Raw genomic sequence first — 22,749 nt, forward strand, 5'->3', positions numbered from 1 at the left:
ACCTTCTGAGTGAAGAATTTCCTCCTAATCTCTAATCTAAATCTCCCCTTTTTTAGTTTAAAAACATTCCCCATTGTCCTGTCATTATCTGATTGAGCAAAGAGTTGCTATCCATCCTTTTTATAAGTCCTCTTCAGGTACTGAAAGGTTGCAGTGAGGTCCCCCCAGAGCCTTTTCTTCAGGCTGAACATCCCCAGCTCTTTCAGCCTTTCTTCGTAGGAGAGGTGCTACAGCCCCTTGATGATCTTTGTGACCCTCCTCTGGACCCATTCTAACAGATTAACATCCTTCTTGTGCTGGGATCTATCAAATGATAAGCTGATTCATATAACAAAATAGTTTTTTTTGAAAGCAGAGAAAATGGAATAGAAATGGTTACTAACCTTAAATTTAAATATTTATATTCCTAGTTCAAAGCCTTCATACATCTTGTAATATCTGTAGAAAGCTTGTAAATGAAGCACTAAAATCAGTCCTGGTAGATTATCTTTAAATTTTGTGGAAATTCACACATTGAGAGAAAACTCTAGCATGTTGCTAAATCAGCATGTGGCTTGTAAGCTTGTAAGCATCCATAAAAACATCTGTGTTTGTCAAGAAGGCAGCTGCTTAGTTCTGGAGATAAGGGGAAGATGTTTGGAGAAAAAAGAGTTAAATGTAAATGTTTATGCTTTGTCATACATTAACAACCTAGGTACAAGCCCTCTACAGCAGCTGAGGCTTTAGCTGCAGTCCTGCTGGGTGAAACATGTCTGCAGAATCTTGCTGGTAAAAAAATGGTGCAAGTATCTGAAAATTCCTGTAAGAGACTTGGGCAAATCTTCTGTAAACACTGTTGTAAAACTGGGATTGACAGACCTGAGATATAGTGATGCAGGCTAATCCCTGGGTGATAGCATTCCCATGGCTGTACCAACCACCGCCTGGTCTCCCATCCTTCTCCCATGTGCCAAAGAGGTGTCGCTGCAGTGGTGGCCCAGGGTGGCTGTCTCCAATCTTCTCTCTCAGCCCCCCCACCTGAAATGCAACGGGGCTGCATGCTGCTGTGCTGCCCTGTGACTTTTCGGTCTGTGCATGGATCCAAATGTAGCCGCTTCCCAGCTGAATCAGGGAAGGGTTGAACACTGTAAGTGCACTGGTTCTGCCTTTGGATTTTGAGTCACGGGTTTCTCTGGGTGACAGTACTATGTCACAGCAAATTGGCTTCCTTGCCATAGTTTCCAAGGTACTTTGCTGCTGTGAATGTGTGAGTTTGCTGCAGATGGGTTTTAGATCATGCCATTAATTGTCATTAGGCACAAATTTGAGCATGAGGCTCTTTTGTCAGTTACTTTTTTCTAAGCTCTTTCAGTTTTCTTCTGGACTTTTTTTCTCATCTTTTCTAGGAAGTATATGATCAAACATCTATTATTTAGTCAATACCATGAAGCTACTCTCATCTGTTATGCAGAAACATAATCTGAAGTCAGCTGAAGGAAAAATTGGAGCAATTATCTAGGGGGGAGGGGAAAGGAAATAGGTTTTGCTTGTAGACAGTTTTATAACATCTGTATCTCAGTCTTTTTGTTTTGTTTGGTTTTATTTTCAATTTGCCAAACGTCATAGGAAGCAAATTCTGGACACTGCTGCAAAATGATTTTTGGTTACACAAAGAAGAAAAGGCATTTTTGTATAATTGTGTAACCCTCAAACTGCTGCCTCCTTTGCTTTCTGTTAGTAATGGAACTGCTCAGTTTCTGGCTCACTTCTGAAGATCTGCTGCAGGCTAAATCTCAGTATAAAGTTTCCAACCAAAAACTGTGGGGGTTTGTGTGTGTGTGTCAAAGGTTGTTTTTTATAGCCATGTTCTGTAATCACCTGAAGAAAGTAGTATACAAAAAGACCCTTTATTCCAACATGACAGATAATGAACACTCACAAGTATCAGACACATTTTAAATCAGTGTGACAACAGTTGTGTAAAAGTGATGAAGAGAAGATGGCAGCATCTGGAAAAGCCTGCTGTTGTGTTTTTTTGTTGTTGTTTTTCTTTTCCTTTTTTAACTTTTTTTTTTCTGTGCCTTATTAAAAATAAATGAGCCAAATGGGAAAATTATAAATAATAAAAAATTGAATCTCTGATCAGATTTAATTTAAAAGAGAGTTTCTTTAAATTTTATGACACACTGTGGTCTCCATCCTTTTTTATTTAAGATACATGTAGCATTTCTGTTTTTTTGAGGGACAGCAAAATCAAAAGTCAGCTGTCAGAGTGATTCCCTGAGGACACACAAACAGTAAAGAGGCTTTGTCTGTGACAATAAAAAACAGTGAGTACTCTGTTTTCACTTTAATGGTACTCACTCCTTCTTGAAATTTGTGGCCATTTCATTCAAAGCCTGCATATCCCGTTAGGAAAATTTAGGTGGAAAGCCTATATGTTAATTCTGGTGTCTGAACTGCAGCAAATGGCCTTCGTAGTTATACACAGCTGAACATTAGTAGTTTGGAGCAAAGAATACACTTTGGTGAGGTTTTATAGACAGCAGGAAATGGGCAATGGATTAAACAAGTGTTTTCCATCAGTATGAAATATAGGGGGTAGGTAAGATGAAAAGCATCTCAACTGAAAATTCCTGTTCCTTCTGTCCTAATGCCTTCAGTTTTTGCAGAGATACTTGTTCCGTAATTATAGTCACTTGCTATATTTAAGTCCTAGAAGTAACTGACTTTTTTATTTTAAATAGGCAGGAAAACAACTTGAAGGAAATTGAAAGCTGTTATTCTCAATAAGAGACTAATTAACAAACTTCATGATGTGCATAAATCCTTAAGAAGAGTTTACAGCATTTGTTTCCTGTGACAGCTTCTAATGGGAGAGGGGATAAGGTATTTTATCTATTAACATGGTTTAGATGAAATATGTGTCATGATCTTCTTCTGATTTATAATTACTTTAGTTCTACATTTAGCTCCACTCTCATAAAACTTGATTTCATTCAATGTAAAACTCAAATAAGTTTCTCACTTCAGTGAGAGTCTTCATTTTAATAAAACATACTGCATATATGGTTATATGGATACTTCAAAATAAATATTCATTCAAGGATGTTCTCAGTTTATGCCCAGTAAGCCCTAGCCTAGTAGTCAAATATTATTTGCCTGAGTAATCATTTAATTGCTTTCACAAATGACTAATTAAATGCATAATTGGTCATATATATGTCTAGAGCTGCAGCACTTAAGCATACATTTAATGTACAGATTAGGCATGTACTGGAAAATAGCATTTCACCTGCAACTGTTTTGTAATTTCAATATATGTTTTGTAATTTCAAATAAAATAATGTAATATAATTGTAATTATAATACGGGTCACATGGACTATATGTAAACTAACAGGAATGCTTGTCACTGCCTGGTAAAAATGCCAGTTCCCATTCCTTCCGTCTCTCCCTCCAGCTCACATCCATACACAGGTATGCTCACATACTTGTTAGACATATATTCCTGCAAAACTTTGTCCTTGGAGTAGAAAATGTGTTTCAGTTCGCTGTTAATCATTCAAGTAATGCAGCTTTGTGCCTATCATCTGAGAGTTTAGCTTGTCAAAATGTCCTTAGTTTTTGAACTCTGTTTTGAGACATTTACCTTTATGGGACCAGAAGATTTCCGAGTTTCTCCTTTATCTTCCTAACATAAATAGCTGAACAATAATATGAGCAGCAAGGAGACCAAAGGCATTGTTCTTCTAGCAATTATGCTAAATACTGGGCTAAAGACCACAGATCCTGGATGAGCATTTTAAGTACTGAACTGTTGGATACAAGGGCATTGGCTTCAGCAGTCAGTTGAACTTCAGTGATTATTTAATTGTTTTTATTTTTCTACCCTCAGTGAAACAGACTAAGTGGCATATTTTGCTCAACAAGAAACAAAAGCTTAGTGTCAGCAGGAAAAATAACATTAAAACAATAAATAAGTAGATATAGGTCAATTAAAAACAAAACAAACAAAAACATTACTTAAGTTCAAAGAACGCATAAAAGAAAAGACAAAAAACAATGACTGAAATTAAGGGATTAATATGAAAAAACTCATCCCTCCTAAGAGCTAGTTTCACAAACAGCTTAATCCTATCCTAAACCTCATTGCTGCCAAAAGCCTCACCACCTCTCTTGTCTTCCCTGCTGTGTTTCTCTACTTGCTTCCCATGTGATAGTGCAATATCCAGGTCACCCAGGTGAGCCCAGCCTAGCCGTTTTGCCAGGTAGCCATACCAGCTTCAGCAGATGGGTTATGAAACTGTGGTTCATCTGGCAATAGATGTCTTTTCTCCAGCATGCTTTCCTATCCTTGAAAAAAAAGCAGCCATTCAACATAATGCTGCATTTGTGCTTCATAAAAACAGGGCTTGATTTGTTGAAGCAAGCCTAGTCTATGGGCTTTACAGCTGTCAGTATCATATCTGGAGTAGCTCTCTATTAGAACTTTCCAAAGTTTAAAACTTTTTTATGTTTTAAATGTCAGTCTTATTAGTTTGCTTTCCATGAAGCTTCTGTGTTTTTGTTTTTGTTGTTGTTCATTTTGGTTTGTTCCTCTGATTGGATTGTAAATGTCACTAGAGGACTGCAGGTTCCTTGCTGGTTAGTTTCTCAACCATCTGCTTCAAAGCACAGTGGGACAAAAGACTTTAAAATAATATTTTAATAAGTAACATGAGTATTTCAAACTTCTAAAAAGGTTTACTTTTAGTCAAGATTGGGAAAGATAGTCTTATCGGTGTGACCCAAAATATTGTATCCTGGCCTAATCAATTCTTCATTTACAAAATTCTTAGGAAGCCAGAGTAAGTTGCTGTACTTTTGTGCTGACCTTAGTTTAACCTGCTCTGAGACTGCCTGTAAACACAGGTCTCCTGGTTAGAGATAAATGTGGAATGCAAACAAAAACAAAGCCTCTGGCACACTTGAAATGGGAGATGGCCATTCCACTCTCTTGCATCAATTTAGACTAAGAAGTTGTAGATGATCCATTCAGATGGCAAGCTGATTAATTTCGCATATTTCCAAAGGCACAGTTTGTCACAATAGATAAAATCAGTTTTACTCCCAGACTTGATAAAATCTGAGAAAGCTTTATTCTAAGAGTTACTTTTGTTCTACAGAATCAAATTGAATAACCTATATTATCAAACAGGGATATGAAAAGAAAGAATTCTTCGGAAGGAATTCAGACTCAAAATCCAGAATGAAACATGTGGCAATGATGCTTCAGTTGTTAAGTGGAATCAGTGCAATTTGTTTTTCTGATGTTTTTGTTTACTTGTGAGTAAGTTGTTGTACAGTAAATTCTGTAGCCATCAACTCATACCCACCAAGAAAAGCTGGTATCTCTTCTTTACCTGTATAGCCATATCTGTGGCATTTTGAGGCATGCAGACCATTTTTAATTAGTAAAGCTGAAACCAAAATGCATTGCTCACTTTCCAAAGATCAGACTCTTTCTACAACCTACTTTATTTCATTTTGCACTAGGATTAGTGAATAGAAATTACTCTGGTTTTGATTAATTTATCCCAGCCACTATGTTCTTAGAAAAAGCAAGCAACCTCCAACTTAGGGTGTCTTATTTAGCTTGTCATTTAGAAATTATTTGCCAAAGAAGGACTTATGCATTTCCACTTGCAGACAAAATTGCCTCACCCATAAGGAATCCCAAAGGGAGAGATTTGTTCCTGCGAAGAAGTCTGCTGAGACATTAAAATATCCTTTGAATCTAATATATTAGTTTTCTTTGGTATGAGTCTAGCTCTATGACACTACACTTGCCTTTGAATTAACCATCAAAACTTTCTGTAACCTTGCATCACTAGCAGCATTGCAATTCTCTGATTTCCCAAACATCTGCTAGGGACTTTGAAACCACCACATTCATTTTCATATGACCTAAGCTGCAATTTAACTCAGGTCTCTGAAGATGAAAGCCTAGGAAGCCTCTTCATAGAGCAGAACATTTTCCAAAGTAGTTCGCAGTTTGTGGACCTGTGAGCAGCTGGCCTGCTCTCCCCTTTGGGTCAGGAGGGTTTGTGATTTCCAGATCCCTGTCAGAGATTTGAGGAAATCCCATTTTTCTTTCTATTTTTTTTATTTTTATTTTTTATTTTTTTAACACCCACTCCTTGAGGCTCAGACCACTAGACCCTATCCATCTGTCTGGAAAACCTAGAAAGATCTCTGCATATTGTTTTGCAGTAAATTGTCTCAGGTCTTCAAATATTGCAGCAATAGAAATAAATTCCCCATGAAAGCAACAGGACTAGAATATGTACTTTCCTGCATGTTTGGTGGTGGAAAAAGTTATAATTTTTCTAAATCCTAGCAAGGCCTCCTAGTCAGTTTTTTAAAAGTTTTGTGGTATAGAAGAGAAGTTTTTAAAAATGATACCAACAAACCAAAAAACTTTACTTTCATTGTAGTTGTGGTCATGGATTTCTAAGGAATTTTCTGATGTCAAAACTAAGCATGTTGATGTCAGTGGAATTTTCAACAGAAAATTATCTCCAAGTCCAGCATTAACTCTCCAACAATGGGAATCTCATATTTAAGAGTCAACATTCATCTAGGATGGAGGAAGCCCAGATTTAAATCTGTTCTGTGCATGATTCAGAGACTCCCACAACCAAAGTGAGCGATGCAGCCTCCAGACTTTTCTAATGCAGCTCTCAGTCTTTTTTAATGAACTCTTTGGAAAGAGGGCTTGTTTTTATTGTGGAAAAGTAGAGAACATAAAACCTCAAATATTTTCACCAGACAGAACTCGTATTCCTTGGCCAGCCCCAGCTGGAAGTTATTGTCAAGGTGCTGTTCATCAAAGGACTCAAGCAGAAGGCAGAGTCTTATTCTGGTATTTCTGTAGCACCTGTACAGCGGAGCCCTACTCCATGCCTCTGGCTCTTTGGTCTGACATATGAGTCCTCTGAAATACACAAGTAAATAATATTCAATGTTAATCTCACAAGTAGTCCCTTTAGGGCCACCACTAATATACTGCACTTAAAGTTAGGCATGTGCTCAATTATAAAGTTATTACGGAATCAGGGGCCTTCTGGGCTGAAAATTTGATTAAGGAGCATTTCAACTTGAGAAAAGCCCCCAGATTAACTTTTTTTTTTGGGGGGGGGAGGGCATTCATACAAAGCTCAGACATATCAAATAGTTTTGGAATATCCTTTCCAGTTTTAATAAGCTTCTGCAAGCTATAAAATTTGGAAATGTCTTCAAATGAAGTTTACAAAAGAGTATACTTTTCAGATTTCAAAGAAAACAGAGACGTCTGCAGTCAGTGTGTAAGAAATACAAAGATTTTTTACAAGAACTTCATTTTTCTTCGTCTAGAGTTTTGTAATTTAAGATTTAATTAATACTTTATTTTTCAAACCAGTCTGAGCATTAATGAAATACTGTTGTCTTAGCCTTCCCGAACTCTGTCATGACAGTTACCCCAGAGGTAACTTAGATCTGCTAGACAAAACACATTCATGATATAAGTGGTGATAAAAGTAACACTTTGAGTGGAAGCTACTCAAAAATCCTTTGAACTGTTACAGTAATTCAGTGCCAAAGTCAGCTCTGGCATGAGCAGACCTCGGTATCAATATAAAAAGAGTTGCACCCATGTGAATTGAATAGGATTGTTGCCTCTGACTGAACCCATTTGGGATTCCCTACTCTGGTGGAATTTCAATCCACTAGTGAAACAGGAGTCGAGGCAAGGGACACTTGTGTGTTGGACACCTCATCGAAAACAGCCCTGCAGAAGTTCACACCAAAATACAGTGCATGACCAGAGGGTGTTATGCAGCTGGGGTGGTGGGATAATGAGAAGAGGTGGAGTATGAACAACAGTGTTCACACAAACCAATTTTTGGCCCTTGGGTAAGTCTGATATGTTGACTGACTAGTTCTAGGCTCCCTAAGCTGTCACTGGAGAGACATATGCTCTATCAGAGGCTTTGGGTTAGCTGCTCTGTGGTCTCTCTCTCCTCATGGACTATGGTGGGAAGCCAGGCAAAGCAAACAGCTAACGTGTGTAAATGAAGAGGCACCTAAGATTGGATGGTGGAAGTATTTCCTACATTTTCACCTTTTGTGTGTAGATCTCTCCAGCACTTTCAGCACCATCTATCGCCTTCAAGAAACAAATATACTTTCTCTTTATAATACCGGTAGTTTAATTAACATTTAAGCCAATGGAATATGTGATTAAATTTTAATTTTATGAAGGTTTCAGAAGGATAATCTGAATCTAAATGAAAACAGGCCTTTGTAAACAAGTCCCCTCTTTGCCCAGAGGACACAATGTATTTCACATAAGAAGGTATTTATAAAATTGGTCCTGGTCCAAACTTAGATGTATAAGCATTTGCTTAATCTTGATGAGCTCCATAAAGTGCTTACAGGTAAACGCGTGTTTAAACATATTGTTGGAAGAAAAAAAAGAAGGCTGAGACAGATCAAGGGGCTCATCAGATTGAAAAAAATATCCAAAGAGGGGAAATATAGTTAGTCTTTACCTAGGACTGTTCCCTTTTTTGGTTCACCTCTAGATCTACTATCCCAATGGAAAAGGTGATGTGGAGTGGTTCTAGGAGCAACTGGCCAAGGCTGAGGGCTGTTTTAACCTCTTAGCAAAGTGTGTATGGAAACACAGGTCTGACATCACTCCTTTTATTTTTTTCTGTTTTGTAGGTATGAATAGAACCTTTTGTCTTTTTCTCTGTCTTTCTTTCATACATATAAGCTAAACATACTGCTGGTGGAGAGGTCCATTTTGCTTGTCATATTAAATGCTGACTTTTCATTAAAACAATCAGTCTTAACCTGAAACAAAACATTTTGTTTTGTGAGGATTTTTTGTGCTAAAAATAGTTTCAGTGGCTCATACATTTATACTGTAGATATCTACACAAGCACAGCTAATGCTTTCTAGCTGATTAACTGTCAGAGGCAAAGTACTACTAATAAAGAAAACATTAAATGCACATGACTAGATAAAGTCAATTGGATCTTTGGTAACTTGAGTCTTTCAGAAACTACTATATGGACATTGAAAATAAAAAAATACTAAATTTTCAAGTATTAAATTCAGCAAATCAAACATTAGGAATCATTATAAAAATAATCATGACAAAATAGAGAACGTATCATGCCACTGTATAACTCCATAGTTTGTTTGCACCTTGGGCATATAATACAGTTCTGTTCCCCCTATGAAAAAGTAGGTGGTAGACCTGGCAAAGTTTCAGAGAAGAAAACAAGAATGATTGGAAGTATTGAACAGCTTTCACGTGAAGAAAATCTGAATCATTTCAGACTCTTCAGCCCTACAGGAGGATAAAACAGTGATCTAGAAAATTGCAGGTGGCATGGAAATTGAGGCTAGGTATCACTCTTCTTTCCAGTAAAAGAATTTGGGGTCATAAAATGCAACTGAAAGGAGGTTCAAATCCCTCTAAAAGAGATAGTTGCTTGCTTGACTGTGAGTTAAGCTTTGGATCTCACTGCCGTGGGAGGGTGGGGATGGAGGAACAAATTTTAGAGGGTTGGAAGGAAAGAGTGGGAAAATTCATAGAAGGTAACTCTTATGAGGATTACTAATGATGTAAAAGTTGTTTCAAAAAAACTCTGATCTGCAATTGGTTGGAGGATGAGACAATAATTATGGGAACCATCATACATGCTTGGCTTTTGTTAGGTGCTCTACTAGCAGATGCTCATACTAGCAGCTGATAGAGACAGGATACTGTACTAGAGGGACTGTGTACTTCCAGTACTTGTGCTCTTACATGCATGAGTATTCACTGCAGTCCTATGTACTTCTTGCATTTGTGACAGGTTAAGCATCTCTGGAAAAGCTTTCACTTCTCACTAATGTCAATTATAGCTGACATCACTCAGTTCTCAGCTCAGCCATCACTCAGCTGACATCACAGGACCAGGCTTTCCTCATTTGAGTTAGAAATAAAATAAGTATCTATTTGCTAGTCCCATCTCTTACAGAAGGTACAAATAAGACTCAAATAAAACTTTCAGACATGTCACAGTCACAAATCCAAGATAAGAAAAGCCAAACAACACATTTATTGTAGACAGAACGGAGTAAAAAAAAAAATAGTTTTAATAATCAACATGGCTTGCTTTGTAGGTAAATGCATCCCGCCAAGAAACCAAGCTGATGGAAGAATGTGACCAGCTCATTGAAATAATCCAGCAAAGACGACAAATAATTGGAACCAAAATCAAGGAAGGAAAGGTAACAGCTTTTCTTCTTTTGATAGCAAGTAGGTCAACATTGCTTCTTCATGCTTACAGTTTTTTGACTTCAGGTGCTATTAATACAAATTTGTATGAGCCCTTATGTAGTCCTGGGCCACTACTGCCTTCATGTAAAGAGGAATAAAATATGTTAACATTAGTACATTAGACTTGAACACTTTCCTTAGCATTTCTCTTCCTACAGGTGATTATGAGTTTTAAGGATAAACACTGAAATTATATCACTGTCAGTAAATAATAATAAAGTGATGACTAATTAATGCTTATTTCACTCTGTTATATGTCTGACTGTTTCCCCAAAATTTTCACCTTCACAAAGTGCCACAACACTTGCTATTGTGGCTGACAATTATCAACAAGAATATGTTAGTCTAGATTCTTTAATTATTTATTATAAGACTTATAAAAATAATATTACATAAGGAATCCATCTCAACCATTGTCGTTCTTAAGAATAGAAAATCTAATGTTTATGAAAAAAATAAATATTCAAAAACACGCAGGAAATGAAGTATACATTTCTAATTACTGAGGTGTGATGATTATTAGTGACAAACATATTGGGCAGTAAAATATTCAAGTTTCAACTGTTTAAGCTAGCTATCTGTTAACCCAGAAACACATTAGAGCTGAATTAACATTCTTATGTTCTTGGTACATGGTGTTTACTCTTTAACTGCTAAGCTAACTAAGTCAAATATAAACTCTTCTTGTGTGGGAAAAGCTCAGGAAAGGAACAAAGTCAAGAGCAGGTTAAATGGTTTGCTCCGTTGTCAAGATATTCCAATTAACTTGAAATGAAAAGCCTGTAGGCAAGGGCTGACTTAAACATGTTTGAAACCACAAGTCCTGTACCTTGTGTGACAGAACCTGAATTTCTTCATGCTGTTAACAAAATATAAGTTCCTTGTAAATGGAAATGATGGCCTTCTGCATTATTGTTTTGACTCTGTGAGTCCAGTTGTGCTTTCAACAAAATAGAAAACTTTCCATTCATTTGGATTTGTGTTATATACATAAGTTGCTTTTTAAAAGTATATTGCCTGTGAAGGTGTAGTCTAATATCCATTAAAGCATGGAAGATTTATGATACAATCGACTCCAAATTTATGTGAATGTATCTGATATCAGAATTTATCCACATTCTTTGTTCCATTTTGTTCAACCAAAAAGTGATACCAATGGAGAGACAGTTAAAGACTGGAATGCTTTACCTCAGAATGTTGTAGATGTTGAAAGATTTCATGGGTTCAAGAGACAGGTGGATTAACTCATGGAAGAAAAACAAAATGAAGAAAAAAAAAAGTAACGACAGCAACAACAAAAATACAAAATTAAATACCACAACACCACTTCAAACTCAGGATATCTATGAGAGACAAATTGCTGCTGGCTGAGACAGTGCTCTGAGAAAGTATTACTTCCCAGTCCGATGCCTCCACTACTGGCCTGTCCTAGATGGTGAGCTAGATGGACAATTAAGATCAGCTGTTCATATGTTCTTAAAATGAGAATCAGGCTAGTCTTTTCTAAGCAATTATGTAAATACTATAACAGCTACAATTCAGGCATTTTAGATACATATAATGAAATCTTGCTAAGGATTACAGTGCCCAGGGAACTCTTTTTCTTTATATTGGCCAGAAAATCTGAAAAGCCACAGGAAATTCAGCCCCAGCTGTCTTCTTTTAGAGCAGTCTGTGACTGTTCTCCATAGTCTTTCTGGAAGGTAGAGCATGGCAAATTTGTTTAGAGGACCACAGTTAAGGCTACAGAGGTGGAAGCATTCAAGTATAGTTCTAGCTGTGGCTGCAGGGCTTCAGATTAAAACATACGAGTCTTATAATGTGGTACAGCTTCATCCTTAATCTCACTTATCACTCAAAACCTATAAAATCCAACAAAGCACATAACAGGAAAAAAGATTTAAATAGACAGAATAATTTTAGTGCAGAGGTCATTCCTGCCACTATGGGCAGGAGATAAACTTACTTCCTTTAAAAGTTGTCTTTTTGAAGACATAAGGAAAATTCAAGTAAACAAAAAACCAAGTTCATATGTAGACCTTACAAATCGTGACATCTAATTGTTAAAAACTTACAAGGTAACATTTATTTCAGTTCAATTTGTTAATTAATACTTAAATAAAGAGATGAGCTGTTTCTTACTGCAATGAACCTTTCTCTGGTTAGACTGGTGTAACCAAATAGTGATCTCTGAGTAAATGCACAGTTACAGAAAATACTATGTTCTCCATGGAACAGTCTGTTGACACTTCTCAGTATCTATCTGTCTCCGCTTCCCAGTGTATTTATAAAATGCTAGGATCTGAATACAACTCCTTACTAGCATAAGTAATTGTGAGAGTACTTCAGTTATTAAGTCTTTCCCAATGCAATTGTACATCTTGGTGCTCAACAGCCTAAGCATGAGTCAAAAGTAGGAAAGACACCAACATGAGCTTTATCAACAGAAGTGCAGCCAGTAAAACAGTGGAAGAGATTATCTTCCTCATTCAGCACTTTCGAGCACTAGACCTCATCTAGTTACTACATCCAGGTTTGGGCACCCAGCAAAGCAAAGACATGGACAAAGTGGCAGGGCCTCCAAGTCGGTGGGATCTGGAGCTCTTGAACTGTGAGGAGAGAACCTGATCAGATCAGTAGCATTGTCAAAATCTCCATGCCTTCCCAGCATTTTTCTCTTTATCGGAACACCAATATTATTAACCATTTGGATAGTATGTTCTTTTTGAAAGTTTGCCAAAAGATGTATTTTCCTACTGACTTCTGTTGTCATGTAGGTGCACTAAGACAGCCTCATCTTTGCTAAAAATGCTGAACTCCTGTCACAATTATACCTGCAAACTCAGTAACTTCAAAGTTTATACCCTAATTGCTGAGATCAGGAACTTTATTTAATTATAAATTTGCCAATCCACATACAGTTTAGTATCCTTATTTTTCATGTAACTGGGTCTTTCTAAACTCCAGATTTATTTAATTTCCTTCCTTTTTCTTACTCTTGTTCAAACTATGAAGTAGCAGAAATCTTGATATGATAACAACAGGAAGGTCTCCCAGACCTTTCAGGAACTAGAAGCTTTGTTAGCCAACATTGTCTTTAAATGGGGGATTGACTGTGCTCCTCCCTAATATTTCAGCTAATGATTACAGTCACATCTTCTGTGTTTATCTCCAACACATGTGTTTTCAGTAATAATAATCATCTCTTCTGTACTACTGTCCTTTCATCCTATTAAAAATATCCAACAAATAAAAAACACCCTGTCTGACTAAAAGCACATAACAAAAAGGGTAGGCATGTATTGCTGGGAGAATTTAACAGTCTTTTTACTCAAGTTTTATTTTCAGATGATTTTTTATGAAATTCTCCTCAGTAATAGGAAAAAAGTAAGTAATCCACACGTTGCCTTTAACACAAATCTCATCACTTCAGGGAAATGGTTATCTAAATAGCCTTTAGTTATCATGTAAGCAGAAAGTACCAGGAAATGACGTTTATTCTGTTGGAAAATAGGCCAGCTGTGCTTGTTTTGGCTCTCCCCTGTTGTTTTCCATGTGGAAAACTTTGAGGTATAAAGGCTGTGCCTGTCCCCTTATTAAAAATGTTATGTGGCTAGTGGAAGGCGCTCACCATCAAGCTGGTGTGAAAGAAGCTCTTGTCAGTGAAGCCATTAATCTTAGCTCCCCCTTTGCATGACGGTTTTGTCTCGGAAGTGTAAATGCAATCATGATTTGTGACATTAGAGAACTGACTGCTTTCTTGTGTTTCCACTCAAGGTGGTAAGGTTGAGAAAACTGGCTCAGCAGATTGCAAACTGCAAACAGTGCATAGAGCGCTCGACGTCCCTCATCTCTCAGGCTGAGCAGTCTCTGAAGGAGAATGATCATGCTCGCTTCCTGCAAACTGCTAAAAATATCACTGAAAGGTAAAAAAAACAGATGTTCCTCTTGATAAGCAGAAGAGTCTCAATTTAAGGCAGATAGGTTGTCATAATTGCTATATTGTTTTGTACTGCTACTGTGGTGATGTGGTCAAAGAGGGGAGGATGCTGCATTCCCCAATAACACTGCTTTGGGCTGTGCCAGAGTGAGAAGGATCTTACTCTAATGTTAAATCAAAACATCCCTTTGAAAAGAGGAGCAGTCAGAAAAGGGGGTGAAATAAGTGTTAGAACAGTAAGAGCATGCACAAATGAAGGAGGTGGCATAGGTATTAATAGATGCCAAGCAGAGATCTGGTACTAAACACAATGAAAAATCAGGTGCCTGGAAACTGAAATTCCTAATTCATGAAAAATTCTGAGACTGAGAAAGAAATAAGGAAGAAAGTGCATTCCCTAGAAGAATTTTGGTATGATCTTAGCTGTCTCATATCCGTCACAAAATAGCACGTGGAAAGGTAAAAAAATGTGTAGCTTTGGGAACCTGCAATGGACATCTCTGTGGTAGCCCACTCAAAGAGTTGGTGGTTCAACAACTTGTGTGTCTGGAAGTGATGGAGACTGCTGTGCTGGGTTCCTGGGTGCCAGGAATTTCTACTACTTCTAGGATCTTAGCTCCTTTTCGAATATATCAAAGACCCAAAGACAAGGGCCCGAGTGATTCCAGGAAACTGTGCTGTCAGAAAATTCAATCTGGTTTTCAGGGCAACAGGGTGAGTGCTAAAACATTCCCACTGAGTTTCATCAGTAATTTCTGATGAAAAAAAAATAAATCTTGGAACTATCAGCTATTTAGCCATCAGGAAGAGAAACAAAAGGAGCAAGTATCTGTGACAGTGAAGAAAAAAAAACTATTAACTAGTATCTTTATTCATTCAGATGGTTTTTTGTTTGTTTCTTCTTTTGTTTATTTTAATCTGCGGGTTCACATTGTATCTGCACAATGTGCAGCCAATTTTCACCTAATCCAAACAATGAAATTCCTTGTTCTAATTTTATATATATTTTAAGCCTATCACTTACTCTGGAGCACAGTGTGCAGATTCCTAAAATATCAGACTTCACCAAAGCTATTTTAATCAATTTATAAACAAGCGAGAAACTGTGTTACTCTTTAAATGTTCAGAGATTTGAAACTGTGCTGAGAAAGGCAAAGCAAGGAAAGACAAGACAATGGATTAAATTTGGTCTGTCAGACTTGTACCCTGTTTTATATTCTATCACCAAGCTATGTTGTGCAACTTCTTTTTCCCAGCTGAAGGTGATAGCTAAACTACCACAGAATATATAAGAATATCATGAGTAAAATGCTGAAGGTGAGAATATGGCCTTTTTTCAGTATCCAGTGGAATAAGCACTAGGACAGAAACCTACGGAGATACAAACCTTTTTAACAGACTGCCAGAGAATATTCAGAGAAGCTCCAGTTTTGAACTTGTAAACATGAGCAGTTGCATCATAAATACAGCCACAGGAGAGATGCTCAGAGAACAGAAATGAGACCAGCTGACATATGTGTCCAACCAGATCTAATTCTTGGCTATTACAGATCACTATCGATAATGAGAGGACTGTGAACGACCTGCAAATCAAAAAATCATTCCAAGCAGTGAATAAAAATGAGGGGAAAAAACACCAGGTGCTTGCAGACAAATTACAGATGGAGAAAGAGACTAAATCTGATTAATAAATTATTTCTTACAAGTTCTCTCTTGTTCCCATGTGGTGAGCAATATTTTGTTTGCTTCTAGGCTATGCATGCAACACTCTCACCAGGGTCCTGAACTACCAGAGCTAAAACAGTCTCCTGAAATTATGCTCATTGCATTTCTTCATACTCACATTTCAAAGTAATTTCAGTATAATATTCTCTATTGTAAGCACGACAGGTAACTATGTATAGCAAAGACATTACACACCCTGCAGTGATTTACATCATGCATTATTTACATTGGTTAAATGTATTTATCCTAGAAAATCCCTGTCCAGCCAAGTACAGTGTCCCTTTTGCATTGTTCAAAATAACTGTCCAAAAGGGCCTGGTACAATGGTCTTCTTCATAATAAATGTGTGCTTTATGGAGACATTCAGAGAAGCTCTTCTCCTTGCATAGCTGCTTGCTGGTTTCTTAGCAAGGCCATTGATGATTTTTTGTAGGTGTGTATCAGCCTGGCTTTGCCCTAATACAGGCCCTAAACGAAATGTATGTCTTGTTTCTCTGCTAGATATAGAAACATGATAGCATAACTAACTGCAGGTGAGCTACTGGGGGATGGGAGGAGTGGGTGAAAAAACAACCACAATTTCAAAGAGAAATGATGATGAAAACTGTATAACAAGAATTATTGTCTAGGAAAGCTCCTCAGCGGAGTCTTTGAAAACTGAGCTGAAGACAACAAAATATACAGCTCAGTTTTTGAATTTTCTAATTGTGTTCCTAAAATACTAAATGAGAAATATGAAAACACAGTTCTTAACAAGTGTTTGGCCTGGAGCCTTTTCAGTCTCATCTACAGTGAAATACTCTAATTTGGGAAACTTAATTGAAACAATCAAAATATTTTGACCTGACATGTCACGAATGACAGATAACTGACATACATTGTGCTCATGGTTATCTATTTACCTCCAAAGTGAAACAACAATTTTCTGTTGTATAACACAAGGTTTATTAACCTCTTTGTTGAATTTTCACCTGATCTTTTTTTAAGCATATCCAGTATCCACCTAGCCACTAACAAATATTTTGAGATATCAGGCTGAAAGATCCAAAAAATGAATCCTGCTGCCAGTTTTCCTGTGAAAACTCATCTTTTTATGTTAGTACTCTTGGACAGACAAAAGTGGATGTAGTTTCTGAAATAAGGTAGACAAGGAAATATTTCAGTTTGGAGGAAATGTAAGTATGCACACATGCTTGGCTTTATATTTTTTTCAAAATAAACTGTGCTGACATCTATTGGTTTTATCTCTCTCCTGTGCTTTTTGAAGTTAACAGCAGTGTGCTGTGCTAAACAGCTGAGGAGGTGTGGTGATCTGCACCAAGCCCTGGAGATAGCAGTGTGAAGGAATGCCTCAAGCAAGAAACTACATGGGAAAAAGGGGTTGGGAAAGATGCAACACCTGTCAGGATCACTTAAAACACAAATAAAACTAGTGCTAATGCTACTTTGCTTCAGAGGGTGGCTGGAAAGAAAAATTCAAAGTATATTGTTGCTTAATTAATATTTTGTTAAAAACTTATCTAACACTGCATATTAAGCAAAAGATAAGTAATAATAACAGTTTTTTATGGGAGACTTTACTTCAAAAAGTAAAGGTGGCAGGAGAAATTCCTAACAAACAATATATATAAAATACTTGTAAAAATTTTTGTCAAGCTTTATGAGAAATAACAGTGATCATGATGATTAGATCCTACCTTGATGTAAAAGCTATTGTGTCTTTGGGTGTACTAAAATACTTCTTCTTTTCATTATAGGGTTTCCATGGCAACTGCATCCTCCCAGGTTCTAATTCCTGAAATTAATCTCAATGATACTTTTGATACTTTCGCACTTGATTTTACCAGGGAGAAGAAATTGTTGGAATGCCTTGATTATCTTACAGGTAATTTTCTTCTCAAGATACTACTATATTCCTCATAAAGCAGTAACAATAGGATTTTCTTCATTGCTCTCCCATTTAATCCTAAAGATATTACCTCTAGCAGCCCTAGAGTGCCCCAGGTAGCGTTTGGGATGCATTTCCTCTCATCTCCTTTCCTCACACCCTCCCCACCAGGGTGTGGTAAGTGTGGGTGATAACAGTTAAAAGTTGTGGCAGCAGAATGAAATAAAAGAACAGCTGGAGCTCAGCCCGGAGTGGCCCAGAGCACTTCCCCAGGCCAGAGGAAGGAGAGCAGGGGCTGAATCTCATTTCCCAGGAGGCTGCATGAGTTACCCTCTCCCTTAGGGCTGCCTTCTTGCTGTGGCAGATTGCAGCCTGGCAACTATCCCATGAGCAACCAGAAGCTATTCAAGCAATCAGCACAGAGGGCTCAGCAAAGAAAAATCTTTTCTCATAGCAGCGTCACTGTGCATTTCCCCCATCACATAACTGGAGGACCTCACTACATTCGAGACTGGGGAGCATGCAGTGTGCTCTGCAGAGCAGAGCTCCAGCTCAGTTAACTGAGAGCTTTGGCCTGTAGACTACTGCAGCATTAGACCCGTACTGAGTAATGTGCAGTGTCAGAGTATATAGTGACTCACAAAAAGAAACAAATTACTGTAATTTAGGATGTTTTAATTTCAATGCCAGAATTAGAACAATTCATTCCAGTTCAATTGAAAACAGAAGAGACGGGGCGTGGGTTTTCATTTTGCAGACTCTTTAAGCATCTTCTGAGAGCAGTGAGAGTTTGCAATGAAAGAGCATTGTTAGAAAAACACTTCAAAACACAGGGCTGTTCTCTTAGCCCAGGTTGCAGGAAATATACCCATGTAATTTCAGAAGAATGCAAAAGCATGCAGCCTCTTTGTGGTCAAACACAGTATCTTTTGCCATGCAGAGGCCTAGATTCTGTCTTTTCTGCAGGGGAATACTATGGGGTATAAAGGATCAAGTGAATGCTAGAAGTAGCAAGGCTGTCTGCATGCACCCTTGCCTTGTAAATCTGTGAGGTTCTTGCCATATCTGAATAAGGTTTTTTTGTTTTGTTTTGTTTTTTGATTTTTTCTGCAAGAATTTTCTGTCTCACTGTGTAACTGTTGAATGCAATCAGTGTTTGATGCGTACCTGAGTAAATAATACACAATAAACTGTGGTGAGAGTCACTTACTAGTTTTTATACAGCACCAGTGAAATGTTATGGTATCCGCCTTTCCCTTCACTCCCACTTTCCCCAGAGTTTGCTGGAATTTTGCCATCAAAGTTGAAGGTTCACTGCAAAATTATAAAAAGACAAGGAAATAAAAGGAAGGGCTAGAAAAAGCCACACTCATTTGCCCTTACCTAGGAATCAACCTGAAAATTCACCAGCCTTGGCTTTTCTATAGCCAAAGAGGAATATCCACCTAATGTGGAGGCATGTATGCCATGTCAGCTGACTGTTCTGGAGGTGCCTAGTTCTCCCCATTGGCTCCAAACAGGGGCTAGAAAGACTCATTCAAATGTAGATAATTGTGGTTTAGATCTTTGAGGATATACAAGGTAGATTCCATTTAGCAGTTCATTCTCTCACCCCCTAGTCTCACATCACATGTCAATACGATCAGCCTAATTGCTGTGCAATGCAGAAAAGGAAGGATGTATCTGTACCAAAATGAAGGGTAGTCTTGCCACAGTGTTCAATGCCACAAAGATCCTTTCTGTGGTCCATCATGCTGGCTGTGCTCTTCCTGTGCCTTCTTCCTACCTCAACCACAGTTTTGAAAAATTTATTGCACCTGATAGCCAACAAAGAACAGTTTTAGCTGGCTCTGTCTTTGTAATAATTTTCTTCACATTAAGAAATAACATGTGGCTGCAATGACAAAGTCCAAAACATGTCTAAAATATCTGAGCATAAAAAGTAACCAATTCAGACTGTTAAAATATATTTATGTAAATATATGTATATATGTAATGTATTGTATATATATTACCCTGAAAGTCAAATGCATTTGATTCTTCTCTATTGTTATTCAGAAACTCTAGAGGAAGATTTATTTCAGCCTTTCAGAGTGTGCAATCTTCATAGATTTTACACTGAACACTGTGTGTCAGAGTGAATTGATCTTTACTTTTATCATGTTTCATTGTTAAGTAAAATAAAGACCATTTGTTAGTCCTAGTGATACATCTGTGTTGCCAATTAAGGGAGGATGCCTATATTATATCTATCATCTGTACTGCTTCTGAAAAAAAAAAAAAATTCAAAACGTGAATTCCAGCCTCATTCTCTCTACTGTCAGTTGCTTTCAAAGCAAGTGACCTCAGCTCTCTTCTTGAAATTTTCTTCTTCTTTGGTACTCTTCCCCAATGTACTATTTATCAGATCTTCTTCATCCTCCACTTTCCCAACTCCAGTTTTCTGTGTGGCACATTGAAGCTTGCTTCTTTCTTTCCTCCCAAGCTATTGCTTTCACAAATATAAACGTAAATAGGTTGCTCTCATCATTTGCACAGCTGTCTGTCCAAAGCTTCTGCTATCCTAATGAAAATCTCCAATATCTCTTTGAAAGTTTCCAGCTGGACATTGAGATGTCAAGCTCAGCATAGTAAAACAATACCCTTAATCTTCCTCTGACTGTTTCTGCTTTGGTATCTATAGTCTTGATATCTAATGAAAGTTTTCTTATCTTGCCAGTTGCTCAAGCTTTTCATCTGGAACTGATCTTTTCCTGAACATGTATCTAGCTAGATCCAGGCAATGTCTATGATTTGCAAATTCCCTGCACAATACTGTTGACATAAGAACATTTTTATCCATTGTGAATCAAAAATACTTGTCTTAAGTTTTAATACTATGAAATCAATTGCAGCAACATCTATTCTTTGAACTTGCAGTCTTCCCTGCTTCAGAAATCCCATATGAAATAATGATACATTTTCTTCATCCATCACTAGCTATCTCTGTGCTAAGAAATATGCATTGTCTAGTGTATGCCAGGATGTTTTTTCACATGAAAATGACTTCATTCTGGAAACCTTTTGCAACCTGTCTCTCTTCCTAAATTGCTTTCACTATTAAAAGATCAAAGCCCTTCCAGAACCAGCCCAGTCTTGAGCTTTGGATATAATCTCTTCTCATTCAGTTGCTCTTGGAGAGTTCTACCCAAAGACTACGTATACGTGGTTGCATGACTGACTTCTTGATGCCAACTCGTGCATGACATGCTATTAACACATTTAGTATGGACCCACATCTGATGTGATTTTTGCCTTTCGAGTTCCTTCATGTTGTTTCAGTCTGGTATCATGATACAACAGGAAGCCAGTAATTAACTGTTGAGAGTTTCAGAGGAGCTTCCTCAACTCCCTCATGTTCATATTCAGCCATATTAATATTTCTATTATCAGAGCAACCTGACTTAGTGGAACCCCACGTCAGGGGGGGTTGGAACTAGATGATCTTTACAGTCTCTTCTAATCCAAACCATTCTATGATTCTATGATTCTGGCACCATTAAGTCAAAGAGATGGCTTAGGTATTTGCCTTTTCCTTAGTATCAAAATCAGTAAGAAAACCTTACAAAGTCAATCACCCAATTCCAGGGAAGGTGGACACCAAGCAAACAAAAGGAAGTTGGTGTGGTTTTGATCAACCTCCGTGACCTTGCACTGAAAGGATTTAGAAATAGTTGCCCAGGAACCACTGCATTCATACTGGGACTTGCCAATGAGAAGGGGCAGTTTTCCTAAACTGCCTCTCAGGTGTTTGGACCAAGTGAGTCTTTCAGCCTACTTCAGGTCAAAAGCCACACAGATGACATTGAACTGAAGGTGGGTTAGACCAACCTGATTGACTTTGCTCTGAAACGGAGTAAACATGCTCACAAGGTCAGTTATTTCTAGGATCAAATTTAAAGAACTGCTTTTTGGATATTTGTGATTACCTTTCAGACACTTCAGATGTAGTCCCTGACTATTTCAGGCATGGTTCCTGACGGTCTAAGGGTATCTGCTCAGTTTTGACTTGAAGTCAGACAACTGAACTAAAGCAGCCTTAAGCAATGATTTTCATTTGTCAGAACGTTGATTCGGGAATGTAGGTGGATGAAAGTCAGAGCAAAAGAAGCAGTTACCACTCCCAGATGTTTGCTCTGGTACTCTTGTGGAGACTGCTACTCTATGACCAAGGAGAACTGCAGATGTTAGAAAGCAATTCCTGAAACTGCTGTAGCTTTCTTTGTGCCCTGCAAAGTCTGCTGCCGCTGATTTCAGGTTTCCCTGCTGTTCAGGGCTGTAAATTTGGGTGGTTTCTAGAGCTGCTTCACTTTTTTTTTTCATTTCTTCCTGACATTGTGTGGCAGTTTGTAGACAGGAGGCTGCAAATAGCTGAGGGCATTAATTGCATCAGCTGTCAAACTTCAGACTTGTTATGGTTGTGAATCAGTACTGTGTCCTCACTCTGAAAAGCACTGGAAGTGCTTAGGGACAATCACTGCTTTTGGAGCAGAGTATGAGGCTGTACAACTTGTAGTATTAAGACTACGCAGAACTGACTAGGACTCTTCTTCCTCTGCTGTTGTAGAAGCATGTTGGGCTTCCCTTTCCTGAGCAGCGATGAAGCCCTAGTCAAGGCTGTGAGGGAGGGTGCTTCAGATTGCTCTGGGCTTTCTGTAGAGCTTTCCTGGTGGCACGTGAACTCTCTAGCAGTACTAGTAAATGTGATGGTGAAGATAATTGATTAAAGTTTAAATCTTTAATTGCTTTCTGGACTTCTACTCTCCAAAGAAATATGTCTTGCAGGGTGATAAACTTTGCAGTCAGACTTCTACA

General features: G+C 37.8%; 1 protein-coding gene across 10 annotated transcripts in view; it reads left to right on the forward strand.

Annotated features, from left to right (window-relative positions):
• Positions 1-22,749, forward strand: part of MID1 (midline 1) — a 251,968-nt gene that overhangs the window by 201,080 nt on the left and 28,139 nt on the right. For all 10 annotated transcript variants that reach the window (XM_083821997.1, XM_083822003.1, XM_083821995.1 and 7 more), the window contains exons 4-6: positions 10,186-10,293; positions 14,120-14,268; positions 17,765-17,892. In XM_083821997.1, the coding sequence (XP_083678123.1) occupies positions 10,186-10,293; positions 14,120-14,268; positions 17,765-17,892 (385 nt within the window). The remainder of the gene's footprint in view (positions 1-10,185; positions 10,294-14,119; positions 14,269-17,764; positions 17,893-22,749) is intronic.

This window comes from Anser anser (genome assembly GCF_964211835.1).
Source record: "Anser anser genome assembly, chromosome: 1".
In the NCBI taxonomy this organism is placed as follows: domain Eukaryota; kingdom Metazoa; phylum Chordata; class Aves; order Anseriformes; family Anatidae; genus Anser; species Anser anser.